Consider the following 27,844-nt stretch of genomic DNA (forward strand, 5'->3'; position numbering starts at 1 on the left):
TGTTAAATCTAATTCATTTATCAGATTGTTTAGGTTTTCAGTTTCCTTATTGGTCTTCTATCTGGTTGATCTATCTATAGGAGAGAGTGATGTGTTGAAGTCTCCCACAATTATTGTGGAAACATCAATTGCTTCCTTTAGTTTTGCCAGTGTTTCTCTCATGTATTTTGTGGCACCTTGATTGGGTGCATAGACATTTACGATTGTTATTTCTTCTTGTTGAATTGCCCCTTTTATTAGTATGTAGTGGCCTTCTTTGTCTCTCAAAACCTCCCTGCTTTTAAACTCTATTTTATCTGAGATTAATATTGCTACACCTGCTTTCTTTTGGCTGTAGCTTGCATGAAATATTTTTTTCCATCCTTTCACTTTCAGTTTCTTTGTGTCCCTGTGTCTAAGATGAGTCTCTTGTATGCAACATATTGATGGTTCATTTTTTTTGATCCATTCTGCGAATCTATATCTTTTAATTGGGGAGTTTAATCCATTTACATTCAAAGTTATAACCGTGAAGGCATTTGTTGAATCAGCCATCTTATCCTTTGGTTTATGTTTGTCATATTTTTCCCCTCTCTCTATTAATATCCTTTATTGTACCCATACCGAATCTCTTTAGTACTGAACCTTTCTCCAAGTCTCTCTGTCCTGTCTTTGTTTCTCTGTCTGTAGGGCTCCCTTTAGTATCTCCAGTAGGGCAGGTCTCTTGTTAGCAAATTCTCTCAGCATTTGTTTGTCTGTGAAAAATTTAAGCTGTCCCTCAAATTTGAAGGAGAGCTTTGCTGGATAAAGTATTCTTGGTTGGAAATTTTTCTCACTCAGAATTTTAAATATATCGTGCCACTGCCTTCTTGCCTCCATGGTGGCTGCTGAGTAGTCACTACTTAGTCTTATGCTGTTTCCTTTGTATGTGGTGAATTGCTTTTCTCTTGCTGCTTTCAGAACTTGCTCCTTCTCTTCCGTGTTTGACAGTGTGATCAGAATATGTCTCGGAGTGGGTTTATTTGGATTTATTCTATTTGGAGTTCGCTGAGCATTTATGATTTGTGTATTTATGTTGTTTAGAAGATTTGGGAAGTTTTCCCCAACAATTTCTTTGAATATTCTTCCTAGACCTTTACCCTTTTCTTCCCCTTCTGGGACACCAATGAGTCTTATATTCGGACATTTCATATTATCTATCATATCCCTGAGGTCCATTTCGATTTTTTCAATTTTTTTCCCCATTCTTTCTTTTATGCTTTCATTTTCCATTCTGTCATCTTCCAGGTCACTGATTCGTTGTTCAACTTCCTCTAGTCTTGTACTGTGAGTGTCCAGAATCTTTTTAATTCGGTCAACAGTTTCTTTAATTTCCATAAGATCATCCATTTTTTTATTTAGTCTTGCAATGTCTTCTTTATGCTCTTCTAGGGTCTTCTTGATATCCTTTGTATCCCGTACTATGGTCTCATTGTTCATCTTTAGTTCTTTGAGTAGCTGCTCTAGGTGCTGTGTCTCCTCTTGTCTTTTGATTTGGGTGCTTGGGCTTGGGTTATCCATATCGTCTGGTTTTTTCATATGCTTTATAATTTTCTGTTGTTTTTGGCCTCTTGGCATTTGCTGAACTTGATAGGATTCTTTTAGGATCTGTAGACCAATTGAAGTCCTTATCTCTAATTTATCAGATCTACAGCTTCGTGGAGTACACTTTCTCTAACTAACCAGCAGGTGGTGTCCACGAGCCACCTGTTCTCCACAAGCCAGTTCTCCCCTGCTTAGCCTTTTTGGTGAGTGGGGGAGTGAGTCTTGTGGGGCCCAATTGGTGTACCAAGCTTGCGTGTGTAGTTGGTGTTGCCTACCCTGTATGTGGGGCGTGTTTCTGGGCAGTCGGGGAGGGGGGTGGCCCTAACAATCAAATCTCCCTGGTGATCGTAGAGTTTTAAAGCTGCTGCAATAGTCTAATCCTTCAGTTCAGTCCTGCCACAGTTTGTGTCTGCCACTGACCCACAAGTCCTTGGTATTGGCATATGGCTCCTGAGACTTGCAAGTGGGCCCCTCTTCCAGGCTGTGCACCCCGGGTCCTCTCGCTTATGCAGTTTTTAATCCTTTTTCCCCTTAATGGATACTTTGCCCTCCCATTATCAGAGGAAATATTATTTTGGTCTTTGAAAAAGATAATACTAGTTTCTCTAACAATAAATGTGGCAGTGGTATGGCTGATCTCAGATCACATTTAATTGGAATAGAAGTACATTTGTAATTTGAATATGGCTGTATTTCGTTAGAAATTAATGACGTACAGAGTAACAGTGTTGGTCCTTCCACCTTCCTTTCTTACAAAGAAGTCCAGTAGGTAGTATTAAAACTCATATTCGACTCTCTGTGTTACAAACTAGTAATATTCAAGACCATAAGTTGAAGACCATGCTCTGCACTTCACAGGCTAGCGGCCTTAAAATAGCATCTCAGCCAGGGAAGCTGGCTCTAGCCTTCTCCAGGTAGGAGCCTTTGGAGCCATTAGAGCAAGAGTGTTCAGGAACTAGAATTTTCTGAGCCTTCACAGCTCAGTGGTCCCATACAAAACTTGGGAGGCCCTGAGACATTGGCGTCCTGCGCGCTGGGGTGATTTGAGTAGTGCTGACAGCATCCACTTTCTCACTGACTATCCCTGTACTGTCTGAGTTATCTGAACCTACGTATTAGAGGCTCCACCCCATCTTAAATCCCCTAGAACCCAGCCCAACTTTATTTCTGTAGGTCTGATGCTGTCAGGCTGTTAGAAGTTATTGTTGCTTTTTTTTGGCGCATGGGAAACTTGGCAGTGGTGATTCATCTCATTGTCAGCTTGAGGTGTTCATAGCTTGAGAGTTAGGAGGTACGTTTGGGAGTCAGAAAGATCTAGGTTCAAATCCCACCTCCACCACTTAGTGGATGTGCAACACTGAGCATCTGATCCATGTTTTCAATCCCTTGAAACCTCAGTTACCTGATGTTGATAGAGAAGATTCTCATATTTGCTGTGTCGGGCACTCATGGTAACTATAATCTCAGCGTGACTTCTAGGGTAGAGTTGGTTATTACCTCTTTACAGACTAGGAACACTAAACCCTGGCCCAGCAATTTGCCCCACATAGCTGACCAGTTTGAGTCCAGGTCTTCTGTCCTTGTTACTGTTATTCTAAACAGATTCATTTATAAAATGGAGATGATTCTGGCTTCCTCCCGGGCCATCGTAGTGACTGAGTCGTTAAAGCCCCAGACAGCACTTACACACCACAGTCAGGCAACAAGTGCTCTCTGTAAGAAGCAGTTACAAATATTTTCTTCCTTTATTCATTTCCTGCCACACTTTTCCTTCCCTTCTTTAGATGATTACTGACAGGGATGTTATTTCCTTTCAGTCTGCTGGCTGTGGGGCTTCTTGCGAGTATGTGTTGGGAGCAGGTCAGAACACACCTCGTGTGCCCAGGTTGGAGAGGATGGCAGAGACATGCATATTCCCAGGAGGGGATTACAGGGCTCTTGGTCCTGTCCCCATAAATAGAGGAATCTGTCTGTGGCAAAGGGAGATAAGTTCTTTGAGAGTGTGACACCTTCCCCTTGGGTAATGCCAGGCAAGTTAAATAAAAACAGACACTTGAATCATCATCTTGTATCGCTGGAAAAATATTAAATATTTCTCCTATTTATTGTAGCTGCTCTAAAGAAATCCAAATGGCAGTTCTGCTGAAATTTGTTTCAGAAGGAGACAATATCCCAGATGCATTAGAGCTTGTCGAGTATCTTAATCAGTGGCTTCAGATCATCAAACCACATGTATGTTTTTCATTATGACTGTTTTTTCTCATTTGTCTAGTTATGTGTTCATTAACTTGCATTCTGTATACTATGTAAGTAGGCCAAATAAGAGAAAGTTTACCTTAAATATAGACATATCTTTACATAAAATTTACTTTAAGCTAAACTTTTGAAAGGAAAGGTAGACAGATGACCAATCTTATTTACTATTGTTCCATTGAAGCTAATAGTACTTCCACAAAAAGGAAAACCCTCTATCATTTTACTCATTGTTCATGTACCTTTTAATGTACCAGATGGATTGTTATAAGAATAAACACATCCTCTTTAGAATTCAGGTGGTTGAGTTTTTTTAAGGATGTAAAAATTGTTTCCGTGAGTAATACCACAGCTATTGAATATGCATTATAGTTAAGGTATTTTCCTCTCTTGTGCAGTAAAAGCAGTACACCCAGGGAAATCAATTTTTGGCATAACAGAAGCGCCATATGGCTGCTTTATTTGGTAGGTATTGGTTTTTTTAATTCAGGCTTTTGCCAAGAATAAATGGATACAAACCATACAACATGGTAATCTTTTTTTTTTTTTTTTTTTTTTAATCCCTGGTCCTTTTGAATTGGATTTTACATTAAATTAATAGTCTCCATCTGTGGCCTTTCTGGCATATCTTTATGATTTAGAACTTGAAGAAATGTGTCTTCAGTTGACATGAAAACATATAAATTTATTACTTTGTTTTTCTTTTCCATAAAACCTGGCTAAAAGTGTCAGAACCAAAAGGTACAAATAAACTAGAGCAAGAGGAGTTTTATACTGTGTGTTAAAAGATTTGTTAGTAAAGTCTAAAGATTAAAATATTTTGTTTTTAAATTACAGAGTGATGACCCCACAGCATCTGCCTTGCCATGGAAAATACCAAGTTCTTGGAGATTACTCTTTGGCAGTGGTCTTCCCCCTGCACTTTTTTGATCAGTTTTCAGTTTTACACCTTATGTTCCAAGCTACTATTACCAGTACAACTGTTAAACAGTCTCTATAAAACTTCATATTACCAGGGAATGTGTTAGGAAATAAGTATTTACTTTTCACAGAAAAAGGGGTCACCGAAAGGGGGGTTTTGCTATACTTTTCATCATAGACAACAAATGTAAATTTTGTACAATAAAGTGTTTCTTAATTTATTTTGTCTGATATGTGTACTTTTTTTTAACCTTAGACCCTGTATTAGTTTCCTGTTGCTATTGTAACAAATTACCATAAGCTTAGTGGCCTTAAAACAACACAGATTTGTTATCTTACAGCGCTGTGGGTCAGAAGTATGCCACAGGTCTCCCTGGGCTCAACTCCAGGAGTGGGCAGGGCTGCACTCCTTCCAGAGGCCCAGGGAGAATCAGTTTCCTTGCTTCTCCAGCTTCAAGAGGTGACCCACACTCCTTAGCTCACGGTCCCTTCCTTCATCTTCAGATCTCTCTTTAACTCTGACCATTAGATTCTTCTGCCTCCTCTTTCACTTGTAAGGATGTTTGTGATTAAATTGAGCCCACCTGGATAATCCAGGATGATTTCCCCCATCTCAAAAGAATTTTAATTTAAAAGAAATGAAAAAATAATTATCGTTTTTTTTTAGTGCTTCCTACTATAATCCAGTCGCTGTTGATATATAATCTTACGTATCTTCCAGTTAGCTGTGTTACCTCTGTGCCCCACTTTCTTGCCTGTAGAAAAGAGCTTGTAATGTTAAGGAGTACACCCTACTCCATAGTACTCAGAAAAGGTACCTTTTTAAGATGTAAATTACTATGGGTTCTGTGGTATGTTTCTGTATCCCATTTGTTTAAAATACTAGGTGGAGAACCTCAGAAACTGCAAATCTAATTGAAATGCTGCTTTTTTCCTCAAGTATCTTTAGTTTCCAAGCTGCTGAGATAAATGCCACACAAAGGGTCAGCTTAACACAGGAATTTATTGGCTCGTGGTTTCAGAGGCTAGAAGACTTGCTTCCTCCCAGAGTTGGTAGCCTTCAGACTAGTCAGCAATCTTGTTCTTCGACTTTCCCATCACATGGTGATGTCCTCGCCTTTCTCTCCTGGGTTCTGCTGGCTTCCTGCTTGAGGCTTCTCCCCATGGCCTTCTCTTCGTAAAGCATAAAGCATCCGCTGATAGGTTTAAGCCCACCCTCCTTCAGTTGGGCCAGACCTTCACTACAAAGATCATCTTCAGAAGATCCTATTACAGTGCGTTCACAACTACAGGAAGAGATTAAAATTAAGAGCATTGTTTTTTCTCAGGTACATAATTCAACCTACCACATAGGATTTCCCATTCCAATGTATAACTTAATTTTATCTTTTTTTTTCAACCTCTGTCAGATATTTACCTCTGAGGGTGAGTTTCTGTGAGTCTCATTAGAGGAATTGAGGGATAGGAAACCCCAGATGTACACCCAGGCTTTACAGGGACTGGAATGTACAGACGTGCATCATCCCCTTGGTCCCACAGCAGCTCTGGCATCGTGCTGGCCATCGGAAGCACCAGCCACTCATCCCCACTTGGAATTCCAGAGCTTACGGGAGCTCAGCCTCACTGCTTGTACTTCTCCAGCTCCCTTCTTTGCTGGGGGCCTGTTCCAGTTTGCTAAAGCTGCTGGAATGCAAAATACCAGAAATGGATTGGCTTTTACAATGGGGGTTTAGTAGTTGACAGATTTGCAGTTCTAAGGCCATGGAAATGTCCCAATTAAGGTAGCAACAGGATGATACCTGCTCTGAAGAAAGGCCAGTGGCATCTGGGGTTCCTCTGTCACATGGGAAGGCACATGGCCAGAGTCTGCTGGGACTCTCCCACGGTTAGCTTCTGGTTTCCGTGGCTTTTGCCAAAATGTCTTTGAATCTGTCTTAGCTTCGCTCTCAGCTCCTGTGCATCCTCACTTGTTTTTCCCAGGACGTTTCTCTCTAACCATCTGATGGTCCTCTCTTAGCTTCTCTGGGGAAAACTCTGGATTTCGTCTCTTAGCTTCTCTCCTGGTTCTGGTTTCAACAGTTGTCTCCAAAATTCTCTGGGCATTTTCTCTCAGCATCTCTGAGCTCTCTCCAAAATGTCTCTGCCTTTTATCCTCCATAGAGTATGCCAGTAAAGAAAATTAAGACCTGCCTTGAGTGGATGGGGTCACAGCTCCATTAAAACAACCTAATCAAAAGATCCTACCTAACAAAAAAGGTTTGCCATCACAAGACTGGATTAAAAGAACATGGCCTTCTAAGAGTCTCCCCACTCTTAGTGCTCTTGGTGCTCAGTTGTGGCATCTCTCTCTCTGAGCCCACTCAGCAAGTAAACTCACTACCCTCCCCACTACATGGGACATGGCTCCCAGGGGTGTAAGTCTCCCTGGCAACATGGGAAATGACTCCCATAGATGAGCCTGGATCCAGCATCATGGGGTTAAGAAAGTCTTCCTGACCAAAAAGGGAAGAGAAATGAAACAAAGTTTCAGTGGATGACAGAATTCAAATGGAGTCAAGACATCATTCTGGAGGTTATTCTTATGTGCTATGTAGATATCCCTTTTTAGTTTTTAATGTATTGGACTAGCTAGAAGGAAATACCTGAAACTGTTGAACTGCAACCGAGTAGCCTTGATTCTTGAATATGATTGTATAACCATGGAGCATACATGGTGTGACTGTGATTGTCAGAACCTTGTGGCTTGCACTCCCTCTATCCACTGTATGGACAGATGAGTAGAAAAATGGGAACAAAAATTAAATGAACAATAGGGGGAATGATGGGGTTGGGATGTTTGGGGTGTTTCTTGTATTTTTATTCTTTATTTTTTATTTTTTTGAAGTAATGAAAATGTTAAAAAATTGTGAAGAATGCACAACATCAAGAAGACTCTGCAAGAGCATAAAGAAGAATTTGAAAGAGTAAATAAAAAATGTCAGCTTTTATGGAAATAAAAGATACTGTACATCAAATTAAAAATACTAGAGGACCCGGTGCCGGAGGGGGAGAAGGCGGGAGCCTAGACTGTCAGCTCTGAAGCGGACATGGCCGCCGCGTTAGTGCGCCGTGATGCTCAGGGCGCCCAGCAGCCGGCGACTTCCTTGGCCTTGGCTTCCGTGGCTCTACCCCGCAAGGCGGAAGTTCCGTGTGCGGCAATAGAAGTCGGGAGGCGGGAGCAAACCCCTCAATGGCACAACAGCGACAGTCCGGAGGCGGAGGGCAGCTACTAAGTGCTGACCAGCCCCTTCCCCAGCCCCCTCGCCAGAAGCTTGCACCCTCTGCACCTTCAAACCCGTGGAGCTGCTATCGTCAACCCCGTGATGCCATCCTCTGTCGGAGCTGGTGCGCAAGACCCCGGGCTGTTCCATGGGAGTGGCCACTGGACTGTACCAGGTGCACGAGGCAGAGTGGCATGCTAAGCTGCAGCAAAGTGGGACGAGCATGAGAGGATCATTTGGGAGGAGAAGCAGCGCCTCTTCATGCCCCTAGGTTCTGGGCCGTCTCGGCCCCCCCCCCCCAGCCTTGGCCTCGAGTGTGAGCAGCAGCAGTAGCTGCAGCAGCGCTAGCCTCCCGGCCTCGGCTGCACCGTGTGACCTGCAAAGACTTCTCCAGCCCCTCCCCAGCTGGCAGATAGGTAAGAAGAGCCACTCCCAGTACTCGCTATCCTACCTGCGTGAGGGTGCCCTCAGCTCACAGTTTCGAGCCTCTTGTCCTACAGCGGAGAGGGCCAGCGGGAATTGAGCTGGCCATAGGGGCCCTGGCCAGAAATAGCTGCCTTGCCAGTTTGGCATCCTCTGCCTCCAACCCACTAGGCTGCCTGTCTGCCCTGCCCTGGGTTCCACTCAACAGCTGCAGCTTGTCCTGGTGACCAAAAATGGACGTCCCACTGCCTTTAGTGCAGCCCTGATCTTTGTCTCTTTGGCTGCGGGGCTCTCCTGGACCCCTTGGCTCTGTGACTAGCAGCTGCACAGGAATTTTCCTGGAGGACGGAGACTGGAGGGTCCAGGTGAAGGTGGCTGCTGCAGTCAGACACGAGGCACATCTGGGTGAAGATGACTTTGCAATCAAGACTTTCCCTGTGCTGGATACAGCCTTACATCCTTATGAACCAGGAGACCAAGTGTTATTGTTATTGAAAATATGGAAGAATAAACACCCTGAAGATCAACTTACCCCCAAGTGGGATGGACTTTACATTGTGTTGCTAATCACTCACTCTTCTCTCAAACTGCAAGTGTATTAAGGCTTGGATTCACCATCTGCAAGTTAAGCCAGCTCCAGAGGAGAAAGAAGTAGAAGAAAACACTACCTTCCATGTACCCCTACTGCTAATTTAAAATTACTCTTCCAGGAGTTAAGATGGTGGCATAGAGAGGAGTGGAAGACTGTTAGTCCCCCCAGAACAATTCATAAATGACCAAAAAACTAGTAAATAACCTGGAATAACTGTGGGGAGACAAACATGACTGTCCACTCATCATCCACCAACCTGAATTGGGATGAATGCCTAAGATCACAGCATAAAATCTGTAAGCAAAAACTGTGGACCTGCACTGAGAGCTGAGAGCTGAGAGCTGAAATCCCCTCCCTCATGGAAGCCTTGTGGTGCTAGAGAGCAGCACTCTCCAAACAAGTGAGTGGACCTCAGCCCAGATCCAACTGGGGTTTTAATATTAACTGCTCAATACAGACAGCAAATCCCCAACAAGCACACAGAGGCTTTTGGTGACAACTGACCTTGGGAGAGTTGGGGGACATATATGTCTCAGACAGGGAACCCAGAGGATCAGGTGCTATCTCTGCCTGATGAGTGATTCTGGGAGTTTTCTGTCCCTTTCTCTGTGGAGAAAACCTCAGCCATTTGCAGCCTGCAGTGCTTTGCAGTAAAGAAAGCCTCAGCCATTTTTAAATTGCAACAATTTCACCAGCAGAATCAGAGAAACAAAGAACTTATTGATATGCAGATGACCTCTCTGGAGGACAGGCTTCCCAAGAGGAAAGGGAGGGGCCCAGCTCTACTGCCTGCTTACAGGAACCAGACCCCAAAGCCTGGGGGAGGAGAGCCACAGGCCACACCGCCTTACACCAGGTGCTGACAGACAGGTGCACCTGCCAGGCAGAAAAGCACAGGGCATGTCAATCCTCTAAGAAAAACCACCAGAGAAACTGGATACTGAATATTTCCTCCTTCTGGGACCTGAGCTTGTTCTTGTCTGGGAAAACCTGATTGGGGTGGCCTAGGTGGTCAGATGCCAAGACAACAGAAAACTACAACCTACACTAAGAAAAACAAAGTTATGCCCCAGTCAAAGGAAAAAATGTACACTTCAACTGAGATACAGGAATTTAAACAACTAATGCTAATTCAAAAAGTTTAGAGAAGATTTGCAAAAGAGATAGAGGCTGTAAAGAAAACATTGAGCATACATAAGGCAGAAATAGAAAGTTCAAAAAAATAACTAGCAGATTCTATGGAAATGAAAGGCACAACACAAGAGACGAAAGACCCAATGGAAACGTACAACAGCAGATCTCAAGAGCAGAAGAAAACACTCAGGAACTGGAGAACAAAACACCTGAAAGCCTACATGCAAAGGAGCAGATGGAGAAAAGAATGAAAAAATAGGAGCAACATCTCTGGGAACTTAAGGATGAAACAAAGTACAAGAATGTACATATCATTGGTGTCCCAGAAGGAGAAGAGAAGGGAAAAGGGGCAGAAGCAATAATAGAGGAAATAATCAATGAAAATTTCCCATCTCTTATGAAAGACATAAAATTACAGATCCAAGAATCACAGCATACTCCAAACAGAAGAGACCTGAATAGGCCTATGACAAGACACTTAATAATCAGATTATCAAATGTGAAAGACAAAGAGAGAATCCTGAAAGCAGCAAGAGAAAAGTGATCCATCACATACAAAGGAAGCTTAATAAGACTGTGCAGATTTCTCAGCAGAAACCATGGAGGCAAGAAGGAAGTGGTATCATATATTTAAGATACTGAAAGAGAAAAACTGCCAACCAAGAATCCTATATCCAGCAAAGCTGTCCTTCAAATATGAGGGAGAGCTCAAAATATTTTCTGACAAACAGATAATGAGAGACTTTGAACAAGACACCCGCCCTACAGGAAATACTAAAGGGAGCACTACAGAGTGATAGGAGAAGACAGGAGTGAAAGATTTGGAACACAATTTTGGGAGATGGTAGCACAGTAATGTAAGTACACTGAACAAAGATAACTATGAATATGGTTGAGAGAGGAAAGTTCGGAGCATGTGAGATACCAGAAGAAAGGAGGAAATATAAAGACTGGGACTGTGTAACTTGGTGAAATCTAGAGTGTTCAACAATTGTGATAAAATGTACAAATATGTTCTTTTATGAGGGAGAACAAGCAAATGTCAACCTGGCAAGATGTAAAAAATGGGGAGGCATTGGGGGAGGGATGCAATCAATATAAACTAGAGACTGTAACAGGAAAAAAAAATACTAGAAACACACAACAGTATATTAGAAGAGGCAGAAGAAGGAATAAGTATGTGAACTCACAAAAGAACAGATGGTGACAAAAATCAAAAAATTTGAAATGGGTCTGGGAAATGAGGGACAACATGAAGTGCACAAATAGAATCATTGGTCTCCCAGAAGGACAAGAGTAAAGGGCTAGGAAGAATATTTGAATACATAGTTGGGGAAAACTTCCCAACCCTTGTAAAAAGATACAAATATGCAAATAAAAGAAGCCCAATGAATTCCAAATAGAATAAATCCAAATAGACCAACTCCAAGACATATACTAAACAGATTGTCAAATGCTGAAGAGGAGAAAGTCCTGAAAGCAGCAAAAAGAAATGATCCACCACATACCAGGGAAACCACATAAGAATTAGAACTGACTACTCAGCAGGCACCCTGGAGGTGGGAAAGCAGTGGTATGATGTATTTAAGATTCTGATAGAGAAAAGTTAACAGCCAAGAATTATTTATCCAGCAAAGCTCTCCTTCAAAGTGAGTTTGAAATTTTCACAGACAAGCAAATGCTGAGAGAATTTGTTAGCAAGAGACCAGCCCTGCAAGAAACACTACAGGGAGTGCCACCAGCTGAGAACAAAAGAAATGAGAGAGAGGTCTGGAGAAGGGCACAGAACTGAAGAGTATTAGTAAGGGAATTATTAAAGGAAAAAAGACAGGGGGGAAATACATCTGACAAATAAAACTAAAGGATAAGATGGTTGATTCAAGAACTGCCTACATATAATAACATTGAATGTGAATACAATAAATTCGACAATTAAAAGATACAGACTGGCAGAATGGATTAAAAAGTATGATCCATCAAAAGGCCATTTACAAGAGACTCATCTTAGACCCAGTGACACAAAAAGATTGAAAATGAAAGGATGGAAAGAAATATTCCATGCAAGCTTCAACCAAAAGAAAGCAGGGATAGCTATACCAATATCAGACAAAATAGACTTTAAATGCAAATATGACACAGAAGGACACTATATATTAATAAAGGGAACAATTCAGGAAGAATAAATAATGAGAAATGTTTATGCACCAAATCAAGGACCTTCAAAGTACATGAGACAAACATTGGCAAAACTGAAGGGAGAAATAGACATTTCTACAATGATAGTGGGAGACTTCAAAACACCACTTTCTTTTATAGATAGAACTAGAGAGGACCAATAAGGAAATTGAGAACATAAACAATGTGATAAATGAATTAGACCTAACAGACATATCTAGATCATTACATCCGAAATTACCAAGATATACATTCATCTTTAGTGCTCATGGAATGTTCTCCAGGATAGATCATATGCTGAGGCAAAAAACAAGTCTCAATAAATTTTAAAAGATTGAAATTATTCAAAGCACACAATGTGCTTTGCTGGAATGCAAAACACCAGAGATGGATTGGCTTTTATAAAAGGGGGTTTATTTGGTTACACAATTACAGTCTTAAGTCCATACAGTGTCCAAGATAACGCATCAACAATCAGGTACCTTCACTGGAGGATGGCCAATGGTGTCTGGAAAACCTGTTAGCTGGGAAGGCATGTGACTGGCGTCTGCTCCAAAGTTCTGGTTTCAAAATGGCTTTCTCCAAGGACATTCCTCTCTAGGCTGCAGTTCCTCAAAAATGTCACTCTTAGTTGCTCTTGGGCATTTGTCCTCTCTCAGCTTCTCCGGAGTAAGAGTCTGCTCTCAACGGCCATCTTCAAACTCTCTCTCATCTGCAATTCCTGTGCTTTCTTCCAAGTGTCCCTCTTGGCTGTAGCAAGCTCGCTCCTTCTGTTTGATCTTATATAGTGCGCCAGTAATTTAATTCAGACCCACCCAATGGGCAGGCCAACACCTCCATGGAAATTATCCAATCAGAGTCAACACCCACAGTTAGGTGGGGCACATCTCCATGTAAACACTCAAAGAATCAAAATCTAATCAAAACTGATGGTCTGCCCACACAAGATTACATCAAAGATAATGGCATTTGGGGGGACATAATACATTCAAACTGGCACACACATTCTCTGACCATAATGGAATGGAACTAGGAATCAATAATCACCAAACAAGAACTTACACAAATATATGAGGTTAAACAACACACTCCTAAACAATCAGTGGGTCAAAGAAGAAATTGCAAGAAAAAACAGTAAATATCTAGACATGAGTGGGGCAAGATGGCAGAGGGGTGAGGTGTGGGTTTAAGTTTCTCCTCTGAGGCAGCTGGTAGATAGCCAGAAACTGTGGGGGCTGGACACCTCAGGGGTATCTGAGTTTGAACATGCATTATACAACAGCCTCCAGCATGTGGAGCAGCTGAGATCGGCAAAATCTGTAAGTTCTCGTGGCCAGAGGGCCCATGCCCTTCCCTGCCAGGCACAACAGACTGTTTTGCAGCTTGTTTCCCAAGGGAGGAGAGGCTGTCTGTGCTGGGAACCAGGAGGGAGAACTGCAGTTGCAGAACTGATTAATAAACTTGGACTGCTGAAAAAAAAAGTCCAACCATAGATAAAATGAGACCAGACACTGAAAAAACTGGGAGTAGTCAGCCCGGCAAAGAGGTGATAGGGCTAGCAAAAACAGCAAAAGAAAAACAAAACAAAAACAGAGACTTTTGGAGTTGGGGTGAACATAACAGTGGAAGACATTGAGGCGAGATGAAGTTAAGTAATTTTCCAAAATCCAAGATCAGGAAGTGGCAATACAACATTTCAAACCCAAGTCCATTGAGTTCTTAGTGTCCACATTTACCACTACTCTGCTAACATTAGCACTACATTAATCAATACAAGTTTACATGAACATTGACCATAATGTTACTTGGTGTTTAAAACAATATCCTGGAAGAGGGGCAAGATGGTGGCATAGAGAGGAGTGGAATTTAGTCAGTCCCCTGGAAAAACTAATAAACAACCAGGGACAACTAGTAAATAATCTGGAATAACTGCTGGGGGACAACTGTGACTGCCCACATATTGTACACCAACCTGGATTGGAGGAATGCCTGAGATCATAGCATAGAATCTGTAAGTAAAAGCTGCAGAACCAAGCCAGGAGCCTCCTCCCCCATGGCAGGATTTGCTACAAAGCCTTGCTGTGCTAGAAACTAGCAACTCTCTCTGAGCAAGCACACTCTAAAAGTGAGTGAATATAGCTTAGCTGAGCTCCTGGGGGTTTTAATGAACAAATGTAGACTGCTGAATACAGGCTATAATCCCCCAACAAGCAGACAGAGGCTTTCAGTGATGACTGATCTTGAAGAGCCAGAAGACTCATCTATACTGGGAGAGGGAGCCTAGAAGACCAGGTGTTACCTCTGGCTGAAGATTGAAACTGGGGGGCCATGTACTGGCTCCAAAAGGGGGCTTTCTGTCCCTTTTTTCTCTCTCTCAACCTGAGGGGCTCAGAGGAGAGAGCTGCAACCATTTTAAGTGGAGAGATCCTCAGCCATTTTTAGTTCCCAGTGCTCTGACTCAGACAGGGTGGAGATAACAGAGACAGAGTGACTATTCAAATGCAGATGATAAATCCCTTAGGGTGTATCTTCCCTGAAAGGAAGGAGGTGGGGCCCAGATTTCCCTTCAGAACCAGACCCCAGAGCCTGGTGGAAAACAGTCAAAACAGAAACTAAGGGGGCACTCCTCCTTACACCAGTTGGGAGCAACAGGCTGACAGGTGCCACCTGCTGGGAAGGTTAGGAAAAGCAAAGCAACTGGAAACCTCATAGGAAAGTCTGTCATTCCTCTAATATACACCCTGAATATAACCCCATTCCAAGACCTGAACCCGTTCTGGTCTGGGAAAATATGATTGGGGCAACCAAGGAAACCAGATGCCTAGACAACAGAAAACTACAATCTATACTAGGAAAAATGAAGATATGGCTCAGTCAAAGGAATAAACTTACACTTCAATTAAGATACAGTTGAGATATTGTTTCACTTTAATGAAACAATCTATTAAAGATTTTCAAAGAACTGTGCTAAATCAATGAGTTCAGGAGAAGACATAACAAAAGAGATGAAGGCTATAAAGAACACACTGGGTGAACATAAGGTAGAAATCAAAAGTTTGAAAAAACAAATGGCAGAATCTATGGAAATGAAAGGCACAAACAGATGAAAAACACAATGGAGACACATAACAAGAGATCTCAAGAGGCAGAAGAAAACACTCAGGAACTGGAGAACAAGACACCTGAAATCCTATGCACAAAAGAACAGATAGGGAAAAGAATGGAAAAAATAGCAACATCTCAAGGAATTGAATGATAACATGAGGCACATGACTGTATGGGTCATGGGTGTTGCAGAAGGAGAAGAGAAGGGAAAAGGGGCAGAAGCAATAATAGAGGAAATAATCAATGAAAATTTGACATCTCTTATGAAAGACATAAAATCACACATCCAAGAAGTGCAGCATACCCCAAAGAAAATGCATATGAATAGACCTACACCAAGACACTTAATAATCAGATTTTCAAACATCAAAGAAACAAAGAGAGAATCCTGAAAGCAGTAAAAGAAAAGTGATCCATCACTTAAAAAGAAAGCTTGATAAGGCTATGTGCGGATTTCTCAGTAAAAACCATGGAGGCAAGAAGGAAGTGGTGTGGTATATTTAAGATACTGAAAGAGAAAAACCACCAAACAAGAATCCTGTATCCAGCAAAACTGTCCCTCAAGCATGAGGGAGAGTTTAAAATATTCTCTGACAAACCAACAGTGAGAGAATTTGTGAACAAGATACCTGTGCTACAGGAAATACTAAAGGGGGCACTACAGATAGGAAAAGACAGGAATGAGAGGTTTGGAATTTTGGGTGATGGTAGCACAGAAATGTAAATACACTGAGCAAAGGTGAGTATGTGAGTATGGTTGAAAGAGGAAGGTTAGAATCATATGGGATACCAGAAAGAAAGAGGAAAGATAAAGACTGGGACTGTATAACTCAGTGAAACCTGGGGTGCTCAACAATTGTGATAAAATGTACAAATATGTTTTTACATGAGGGAAAACAAATGAACATCAACCTTGCATGGTGTTAAAAATAGGGTGGTATTTGGGAAAAATACAACCAATGCAAACTAGAGACTATAGTTCACAGAAACATTGTGTTATGCTTCCTTTAATGTAATAAAGGTAATATACCAAAGCTAAATAACTTTAAGAGGGGGACATAAGGGAGGGGTATGGGATTCTTGGCATTGGTGATTGTGCTGGTTTGGATATATTATGTCCCCCAAACTTCCAGTATCTTTGATGCTGTCTTGACTGGGCAGGAAACTTATTGGTGTCAATTGGGTTGGAGACTTTTGATTGGATGTTTCCGTGGAGATGTGATCCCTCAACCATGGGCGAGATCTTTCATTGGATAACTTCCATGGAGGTGTGGCCCCACTCATTCAGAATGGGCCTTGATTAGTTTACTGGAGCACTATATAAGCTCAGACAGAAGAAACAAGCTTGCTACAGCCAAGAGGGACACTTTGAAGAATGCATAGAAGGTGAGAGAGGAACTGCAGTACAGAGGCATTTTGGAGACAGCCTTTGAAAGGAGACTTTTGCTCCAGAGAAGCTAAGAGAGGACAAATGCCCCAAGAGCAGCTGAGAGTGACATTTTGGAGAGAAGCTGAAGCCTAGAGAGGAATATCCTGGGAGAAAGCCATTTTGAAACCAGCTCTGGAGCAGACACCAGCCATGTGCCTTCCCGGCTAACAGAGATTTTCCAGACACCATTGGTCATCCTCCATTCAAGGTACCCAATTATTGATGGGTTACCTTGGACGCTTTATGGCCTTAAGACTGTAACATTGTAACCAAATAAACCCCCTTTTATAAAAGCCAATCCATTTCTGGTGTTTCGCATTATGGCAGCATTAGCAAACTAGAACAGTGATGTTGTCTGACTCTTTTATTCTACATTAGTTTAATTCTGTCTTTTGTTGCTCATTAGCTATCATGTTTTTTTCTTTTTCTTTTTCTTTTTTCTCTCTACCTTCTTTTATTCTTCCTCCTTTTTGGTGGAGGAAATGGAGATGTCTTTACATCATAGTGGTGATGGTGGTGAATACACAAATATGTAACTATACAGGAAACCATAAATTGTTTACTTAGGATGGAAAGCATGGTGGGTGAACAAAACCATCTTTAAAAAAATGGGTTGGTGAAGAAACCTTGAGGAAACTACATTGAGTGAAATAAGTTAGACACATTAGGAGAAATATTGAATGGTCTCACTGATATGAATGTCATTCTATATCCTGTTAACTTGTATTTTATGTCTCATAAAATATAAGTTAACAGGATGTAGAATAAGGTTAAAGAATGGGGCATGGTTGCTTATTATGAGCAGAATGTTTAACTAGGTTGAATCTAAGTGTTTGGAAGTGGATAGAGGTGACGGTAACATGTCATTGTTAGAATAACTAACAGTGCTGAATGGTGTGTGAATGAGGTAGAAAGGGAAGCTTAGAGTCATTTGTGTCACCAGAAGGAAAGTTGGAGGTTAAAAGATGAGAATGTGTAAAACAGTGAATCTTGTGGTGGACAATGCTCATGATTAACTGTACAAATATTAGAAATCTCTTTCATGAACTAGAACAAATGTGTAACACTACAACTAGAAGCTAACTAGAGGAGCATACAGGGAAAAATATACCTATTGCAAACTATGTGCTACGGTTAACAGTATTTTAACATTTCTTCATCAACAGTAACATGTACTATACCAATAATATGAGTCAATAATGGAGGGGGGGGTTAGGGATATAGAGTATTTGAATTTCCTTTTTTTGTCTTTATTTCTTTTCTGGAATAATGAAAATATTCTAAAAATTGAAAAAAAAATTAATTGTGGTGATGGATGCACAACTGTATGATGGTACCATGGGCAATCGATTTTGCACTTTGGATCTTTAGATAATTGTATGGTATGTGAACAAACTCAAAAAATACATAAAAAATAATAATAATATCCTGAGTTTGAATTGGATAATTTCATCTACCTGCATACAACTTCTATGGAAAAATTGAAATCTAGAACTGTTTCACTCATACTGATATTTAATGCATGAATATATTGTCAGTATTGAACTGGCTATTTTCCTACCTCCACACCTCCTGAGACACCATCCTCTCCTTCCTGGACTCTTGCTCAAGCCTCCTAATTGGTCTCCCTGCATCCATTCTTGTCCCTTGTAGTCCACTCTGCACACAACTTCTGGGGAGAGTCATAAGATGTAGGTTAAGTTGGGGTCTGCCTTATCCTGCCAACTCTCCATGAGCTGCTTAGCTCACTCTAGTAAGTACTGGTGTCCTCACAATAGCTGCAAGGCCCTGCAGGGTCGGGGCCAGCTCCTCAGCTGCCCACTGCACTCAGAACCCATCTTCTTGCTCTTTCCCATGCCCAAGCTGTTGGGCTGCTTCTGTTCCCTCCCTTAGAACCCTCCTCCTCAGGGTCCTCTCCTGGCTTTCCTCTGCACTTGCTTCAGGATTCTACTCAAATTCACCTTCTCAGTCCCCCAGGGTAACTAGTACTGCCCTCACCACAAGCTGCCTTGCCTTGTTCTCTCCCCTTCCTTGCATTGTCTTCAGTGCCCTGAGCACTAGCCCATGCAGCATGCATGGCTTTGTTTGAGCCCCTGTGAGGGCAGCAGTCTGTGGGTGCCCTGTCCTCTGCTGAAACTCCAGCATCTGTAACAGCACTGGTGACAATGTAGGCACTCGATAAATAGGTTCTGGGGGCTGGGGATTCAGCAGCAAAAAAAGCAGCCACAACAGAACAAAATAAATAACAGAATTTTAGGGGAACCTTGTCCACAATAACCCAAGGGACTGGGCAGAAGTTGTCATCCCTTTTAGTGACCCAAGTTTTGAAGTCACATAGCACCACTTCCTCTAGAGTCACAGGTCTGCCCAGATGCAAAGGGAGGAGATGAACACTCCATGGAGACTCCATGAGTGGAGCCTAAAATCACAACAAAGGGAGGCAAGGCAAGGTAGTGGCATGGTGAGCTGTGGATTTTAGTTAATCCTTTGGGGCAGCTGGTAGACAGCCAGAAAAATGGGTGGAATGGACACATCCTGGAAATATGAGTTTGGACATGCATCATATGGCAGTCTCAGGCATATAGAGCAAATAAGATCAGTGGAAGCTGTAAGTTCTCATGGCCAGGGGGCCCATGCCCCTCCCTGCCAGGCAGGGACTGTTTTGCAGCTGGTTTCCTGAGGTGGGAGGGACTGTTGGTTCTGGGAACCAGGAAGGAAACTCAATCCAGCACCAGTTGCAGAACTGATTAACAAATTCAGACCGCTGATCAAAAACTCCAACTGTACATAACCCGAGACCAAACACTGGAGAATCTGGGAGCAGTCAGCCCAGTAGAGAGTAGATAGGGCTAGCAAAAACAGAATAAAACAAAACAAACAAACAAACAAACGAAAAACAGAGGCTTTTGGAGTTGGGGGTGAACATAATATGGAGTAGGGCTGGGCTTAAACAGAATCAGGCACATATGCAAACCCATGGGGACAGGGCCCTTCTCTGAAAAGCCGGTTTTTCTGATTTCTTTTTAGCTCTTCGGTTGCTCTCCAACTCCTTGTCTTTTTGCATTTCAATACCCTATCATAACTGCAAGGATGGAATTAAAGCACTTTTCTTTAAACACTCTATACTGGGCCTTTCTTTTTCTTTTTTCTATTATTTATCTTTTACTCTTTTTAAAAAAAATAACTATTCTAAATAGCCCATTACAGACAACCTCAAAGACTTGCAATTTGGGCCCAGACAAGAGCAGAGCTAAGATAACTCTGAGACAAAGCAATAAGTCTAGTGGGGGAGATAATTCACTGAAGGCCATAACTTCCCCAAGAAAAGGGGGGCATGGCCCAGCTCAAGCGGTAGCCCTCCTTCAGGGAACTCAGACTCCAGGGACTAGAATTCAGAAACCAATTTCAGTCAGCCCTGCCCCCAACAGGGTCAGGGTCACCAGGATAATGAAAGGCTCCATACCTCCTTACACTGGTGGGGAAGCTGTGGGCTGACAAGCACCACCTGCTGGACAGGATAGGAAAAGCACCAATTCTAAAAGCCTCACAGGAGGGGCTCATTCTCAAGGAAACTCCATAGCCTCTTCCTGAGACTTGGACCTCTCTGGACTGGGAAAACCTGACTGGGGTTGACCATATCTGAGGAGACCCTCACACAAAAAGGCCACATAGAGGCAGGGCAAGAAACAGAGAAACAAGAGGTGAAACTAAATGGAACCTAAGTTAGAGGCCTAGAATAAGCTAGAATAAGCTGAACTGAACACCAAAGGTTAGAGAACAAAGCCAACCAACAAGAAAACCCTAGGTAAAAGAGTAAAAATGAGCTCCAGAATAAACTAATCAATAAAGTCAGATCCTAGACAATGTAAGATAATGAGCCATACTAGGAAACTTGAAAATATCGACCAGCCAAAGGAACAAACTAATAGTTCAACTGAGATACAGAAGTTGAGGCAACTAATGCTAAATCAATTCAATGAACTGAAGGAAGAACTAATTAAAGATGTTCAAACAAATCTCCTAAATGAATTCAAAAATCAAGTCAATGAACTGAGGGAATATATAGCAAAAAAGATGAAGGCTATGAGGAAAACACTGGATGACCGTAAAGAAGAATTCATAAACTTGAAAAAACAAATGGCAGAACTTATAGGAATGAAGGGCATAATGGAGGAGATGAAAAAGACAATGGAGGGATGGTACTGTGAAAAGTTGATTGTTCACCATGGATGACTGTATGGTATGTGAATATATCTCAATAAAACTGAATTTAAAAAAGACAATGGAGAGATACACAGTAGATTTGAAAAGGCAGAAGAAAGGATAAGTGGATTGGAGGACATGGCATTTGAATTCTTACACACAAAAGAACAGATGGTGAAAAGAATGGAAAAATACAAGCCAGGTCTTAGAGAGATGAGTGACAACATGAAGTGCACAAATATATGTGTTATGGGTGTTCCAGAGGGAGAAAAGAGGGGAAAGGGGGCAGAAAGAATAATAGAAGAAATATTCACTGAAAATTTCCCAACTCTGATGAAAGACAGAAAATTACAGATTCAGGAAGTACAGCATACCCCAAACGGAATAGATCCCAACAGACCTACTCCAAGACACTTACTGATCAGATTGTCCAGTGTCAAAGACAGAGAGAATTCCGAAGGCAGCTAGAGAACAGCAATTCATCATATACAAGGGAAGTTCGATAAGACTATGTACAGATTTCTCTGCAGAAACCATGGAGGTGAGAAGACAATGGTATGATATATTTAAGATACTAAAAGAGAAGAACTGTCAACCAAGAGTTCTATATCTGGCAAAACTGTCCTTCAAAAATGAGAGCGAGATTAAAATATTTTCAGACAAACAGACATAGAGAAAGTTTGTGAATAAGAGACCAGTGCTACAAGAAATACTAAAGGGAGTGCTACAGGCTGATAGGAAAATACAGGAGAGAGTGGTTTGGAGAAGAGTGTAGAAATGAAGATTATCAGGAAGGGTAAAAGGAGAGAGAGGAAAAAATAAGACATGGCATATAAAATCCAAAAGACAAAATGATAGAAGAAAGTACTGCCCTTACAGTAATAACACTAAATGTTAATGGATTAAACTCCCCAATAAAAAGACATAGACTGGAAGAATGGATTTAAAAACACGACCCATCTATATGCTGTCTACAAGAAACTCACTTTAGACACAAGGACAAAAATAGGCTGAAAGTGAAAGGTTGGAAAAAGATATTTCATGAAAACAGTAACCAGAAAAAAGCAGGAGCAGCTATATTAATATCAGACAAATTATACTTCAAAAGTAAAACAATTAAAAGAGACAAAGAAGGACACTATATATTAATAAAAGAGTCAATTCATTAAAAAAACATAACAATCATAAATATTTATGCACCAAGCCAGAGTGTCCCAAAATTCATGAGGCAAACACTGAGAACACTGAAAGAAGAAGCAGATACCTCAACAAAAATAGCTGGAGACAAAACACCAATCTCATTAATGGACAGAACATCTAGACAGAGGATAAATAAGGAAACAGAGATATTGAATTGTATGATAAATGAACGAGACTTGACAGACATATATAGAACACTATACCCCACAACAGCAGGATACACATTTTTCTCAAGTGCTCATGGAACATTCTCTAGGATAGACCATATGTTGTGTCACAAAGCAAGTGTCGACAAATTTAAAAAATTGATATTATAAAAAACACTTCCTCAGATCAAATGGAATGAAATTGGAAATAAATAACAGGCAGAAGATTGTAAAATTCACAAATATATGGAGGCTAAACAACACACTCTTAGAAAACCAGTGGGTAAAGGAAGAAATTACAAGAGAAATTGGTAAATACCTTGAGGCAAATGACAATGAAAACACAACATATCAAAACTTACAGGATGCAGCAAAGGCAGTGCTGAGAGGGAAATTTATTGCCCTAAATGCCTATATTAAAAGAGAAGAGAGAGAAAAAATTGAGGAATTAATTGTCCACCTGGAGGAACTAGAGAAAGAACAGCAAACTAATCCCAAAGCAAGCAGAAGGAAAAAAATAACAAAGATTGGAGCAGAAATAAGTGAAATTGAGAACAGGAAAACAATAGAGAGAATCAATGAAGCCAGAAGTTGGTTCTTTGTGAAAATCAACAAAATTGATGGACCCCTAGCTAGGCTAATGAGAGAGAGAGAGAGAGAGGGAAAGAATGAGAGAGAGAGAAAGAGAAAGAGAGAGAGAGAGAGAGAGAGAGAGAGAGAGAATAAATGCAATCATAAATAAGAAATGAAACATAACTACTGACCCAGCAGAAATAAAGGAGATAATGAGAAGGTACTATGAGCAACTATATGCTAATAAACTAGATAACTTAGCTGAAATGGACAACTTCCTAGAAAAGCATAAACAACCAACATTGACTCAAGAAGAAATAGACAACCTCAACAAACCAATCACAAGTAAAGAGATTGAGTCAGTCATCAAAAAGCTCCCAAAAAAAGAAAAGCCCAGGACCAGATGGCATCACATGTGAATTCTACCAAGCATTCAAGAAAGATTAATACCAATCCTGCTCAAACTCTTCAGAAAAATTGAAGAGGGGGGAAAGCTACCCAACTCATTCTATGAAGCCAACATCACCCTAATACCAAAATCAGACAAATATACTATGAAAAAGAAAATTGTAGACCAACCTCTTTAATGAATATAGATGGAAATCCTCAACCAAATACTTGCAAATCAAATCCAGCAGCACGTTAAAAGAATTATACACCACAACCAGGTGAGGTTTATTCCAGGTATGCAATGCTGGGTCAACACAAACAAATCAATTAAAGTAATACACCACATCAGTAAATCAAAGCAGAAGAAACACATGATCATCTTGATTGATGCAGAAAAGGCATTTGACAAAATTCAACATCCTTTCTTGATGAAAACACTTAAAAAGATAGGAATAGAATAGAATTTTCTCAATATGAAAAACCCATAGCTAACATTGTATTCAATGGGGAGAGACTGAAAGCTTTCCCTCTAAGATCAGGAACAAGACAGGGATGCCCACTGTCACCATTGTTATTCAACATTGTGCTGGAAGTTCTAGGTATAGCAATTAGGCAAGAAAAAGAAATAAAAGGCATCCAAATTGGAGATGAAGAAGTAAAACTTTCACTCTTTGCATATGACTTGATTCTATATGTAGAAAATCCAGAAAAATCTACAGAAAAGCTATTAGAACTAATCAATGAATACAGCAAAGTGGCAGGCTACAAGATCAAACACAAAAATCCATAGTGCTTTTATACACAAGTAATGTGCAATAAGAGGAAGAAATCAAGAAAAAAAATCCATTTACAATAGTAACCAAAAGAATCAAATATTTAGGAATAAGCTTAATGAAGGCCACAAAAGACCTATACAAAGAAAATGACAAGAAACTGCTAAAAGAAATTGAACAGAACCTAAAAAAATGGAAGAACATACTGTGTTCACAGACTGGAAGACTAAATATAATTAAGATGCCAACTCTACCTAAACTGATTTATAGATTCAATGCAATACCAGTTAAAATCCCAACAACTTACTTTGCAGAAATAGAAAAACCAATAACCAAATTTATTTGGAAAGGCAAGGTGCCCTGAATACCCAAAAATATCTTGAGAAAGAAGAATGAAGTGGGAGGTCTCACACCACCTGACTTTGAAACGTACTACAAAGTTACAGTGCTCAAAACAGCATGGTACTGGCATAAGGATAGATATACCAACAAATGGAATCGAATTGAGTGTTCAGAAATAGACTCTCCCATCTATGGACAATTGACCTTTGATAAGGCAATCAAGCCAAAGTAACTGGGACAGAGCAGCCTCTTCAATAAATGGTGTTTGGAGAACTGGATATCCATTTCCAAAAGAATGAAAGAGGACACCTATCTCACACCTTATACAAAAGTTAACTCCAAATGGATCAGAGACCTAAACATTAGTGCTAAGATCATAAGACTCTTAGAAGAAAATGTAGGGCAATTTCTTAAAGATCTTGTGATAGAAGGTGGTTTCCTAGACCTTACATCCAAAGCACAAGCAACCAAAGAACAAATAGACAAATGTGATCTCCTCAAAATTAAATATTTTTGTATATCAAAGGACTGTGTCATAAAGGTAAAAAGGCAGCCTGCACAATGGGAGACAATATTTGTAAAACACATATCTGATAAGGGCTTAATATTCCAGATATATAAAGTGATCCTACAACTCAACAATGGAAAGACAAACAACCCAATTTAAAAATGGGCAAAAGACATGGACAGACACTTTTCTGAAGGGGAAATACAAATGGCTCAAAAACACATGAAAAGAGAAATCCAGGGAAGCAAGAAGCTGAAATCAACAAAACCTGGAATAAAAGGGAGAGACCAGCAGATGCTGCCACGTGCAGAAGAGTCCAGTATTGCCAGCATCCAGTCTTCAGGAAGAGTGTTGTCTTGATGGTATCTTGATTTGGACATTTTCATTTCCTAAAAACTGTAAGCTTCAAACACAAAGCACCAGCTCTGGGAAACTCATCCCAAGCCCTCCATCTCCACTTCCTCCCCCTCGCATTTACAAGCCTTGCTTCGTCTGCCAGGACAAATCATTGGGGTATCACTATGGGGCCGGGCCTGCAAGGGGTGTAAATGTTTTTTCCACAGAAGTATTCAGAAGAACATGATTTACGTTTGTTACCAAGATAAGACCTGTGTTATTAATAAAGTCACCAGGAATCGATGCCAACATTGTTGACTCCAGAAGTGATTTGAAGTGGGAATAGCCAAAGAATATTTTGTTTGAAAAGAAGAAAAGGTCCAGACACTTAACAAAAAAAGAGAAAGAAAGAAAAAGAAAGCTATTCCTGGTGTACAAATTAAAAAAAATCTGTGTCAGCAATCTTTTTTGCCAGCTGTCAGAAATGATAGGAACAAGAAAAAAAAGGAGTCTTCGAAGCAGGAATGCACAGAAAACTGAGCTGGATGATTTCACAGAGAAGATCCAGAAAGCTCACCAGGAAACCTACCCCTTTCTCTGCCGCCTACGTAAACACACCACAAATTCCAGTGCTGACCATCAAGTCTGGCTAGACCTGGGCCTCTGGGACAAATTCAGTGAACTGGCCACCAAGTACATTATTAAAATCATGGAGTTTGGTAAACATCTGCCATGCTTCACCGCCTTGACCATTGCAGACCAAATCACCCTGCTGAAGGCTGCCTGCTTGGACATCCTGATTCTTAGAATTTGCTTCAGGTATACCCCAGAACAAGACACCAGGAGTTCTTTAGATGGCCTTACCCTAAATCAAACTCAGATGCACAATGCTGGGTTTTGTCCTCTGACTGACCTTGTGTTCACCATTGCCAATCAGCTCCTGCCTTTGGAAATGGATGACACAGAAACAGGCCTTCTAAGTGCCATCTGCTTAATCTGTGGAGACCATCAGGGTCTTGAAGATCAACAAAAGTAGATAAGCTCCAACCATTGCTGGAAGCACTAAAAATTTGTATCAGAAAGAGACAACCCAGCAAGCCTCAAAGATCTTAATGAAAATCACAGATCCCCGCAGCATCAGTGTTAAAAGTGCAGAATGTGTAATTACCTTGGAAATGGATATTCCTGGATCAATGCCACCTCTCATTCAGGAAATGCTGGATAATTCTGAAGGACATGAACCTTTGACCCCAAGTCCAGGTGGGAACACAGCAGAGCACACTCCCAGCACCTTACCCAGCTCAGTGGAGAACAGTGGTGTCAGTCAGTCACCACTGGTGCAAAAAGACAATTTCTGGCTACTTCAAACATTCCCCCAGTACCTTCAGTTCCAGGATCTAAAATTCAAGCAAACCATTTTTTATTGCTGCTTAGTTTTTGGACTGAAAATATATTAAAACTCAAGAACGACCAAGAAGTTTTCATGTATATCATTATATACTCCTCACTGTCTAACTTACCTGGATATACAAACTTTTTAAATTCTAAAAATCAGCCACTTCATGCAACCAGAAACTAGTTAAAAGCTTCTATTTTCCTCTTTGAACACCCAAGATTGCATGACAAAGACCCAGTCAAAATGAGTTTTGGGCTGGTTAAGTTTCTGAAGACTTTGTACATACAGATATGTGGCTCTGTTCTTTCTATACCATATGTTTGGTGCTTTCCTTTTGGCTTGCATACTCAAAATAACCAGGACATCAAAGTTATGAAGCAGACTACTTTCATGTCCAGCTAAGAAAGGTTCAAAATATATTGCCTGTTTCACAGAATAATCAAGACATCAAGGTAAGGAAATGGTACTATTGTACAGTATGACAAGATAAAGCTAAAGATATTCTAATTTAGTTAGTTTGGAAGCTTGTTCTTGCTATTTTTGATGTTCTCAAACTGCATCTTTTAGTTAATGTTGCCCAGTGAAGTACACAAATGTACTGCACTAGCACAAGAGAATTTCTGTATCAGTGTCACTGCCAGTTCAGTTAATCAAATGTCATTTGTTCAATTGTTAATGTCACTTTAAATTAAGTGGCTTATTACTTGTTTAATGACATAACTACACAGTAAAAAAAATTATTACATTTTTACTGCAATGATAGCCTCTGAGGCAGAAACACTTTTCAGTGTTAATAAGTTTTTGTTTACCTGCCTATAAGACATTAGGGAAATTTCATGGGATAATTAGCAGGCTGGTCTACCACCTGTACCATGTAACTCTAGTGTCGTTCCTGAATCATGACTGATATTGGGATTTTTTTTCCAGCCCTCTTGATGCCAAGAGGCTAGGCAGTAATTCCCAAAGGCATTGGCAGAGAATCTGCCTTCTTTGGCCTGTTCAATCACTATGAAGCAGAGTGAAAGCTGTGGTAGAGTGGTTAACAGATAACAGTGTCTGTTTGTTAGTTCTCATGTAAGCACTAGTGGAATCTTTAAACATATATATATTTATAAACCAGTC

General features: G+C 40.8%; 1 protein-coding gene and 1 pseudogene across 1 annotated transcript in view; both read left to right on the forward strand.

The window, feature by feature from the left end:
* The window catches only part of PSMG2 (proteasome assembly chaperone 2), a 41,591-nt gene extending 36,633 nt beyond the window's left edge, over positions 1-4,958 (forward strand). The window contains exons 6-7 of the mRNA XM_037806315.1: positions 3,675-3,795; positions 4,654-4,958. Coding sequence (XP_037662243.1) covers positions 3,675-3,795; positions 4,654-4,746 — 214 coding nt within the window. The 3' untranslated portion in view covers positions 4,747-4,958. The remainder of the gene's footprint in view (positions 1-3,674; positions 3,796-4,653) is intronic.
* Positions 4,959-8,099: 3,141 nt separating this feature from the next.
* Positions 8,100-26,783, forward strand: LOC119511315 (annotated as a pseudogene).
* The last annotated feature ends 1,061 nt before the right edge of the window (positions 26,784-27,844 follow it).

The sequence above is a fragment of the Choloepus didactylus genome, chromosome 16, assembly GCF_015220235.1.
Source record: "Choloepus didactylus isolate mChoDid1 chromosome 16, mChoDid1.pri, whole genome shotgun sequence".
Classification (NCBI taxonomy): domain Eukaryota; kingdom Metazoa; phylum Chordata; class Mammalia; order Pilosa; family Megalonychidae; genus Choloepus; species Choloepus didactylus.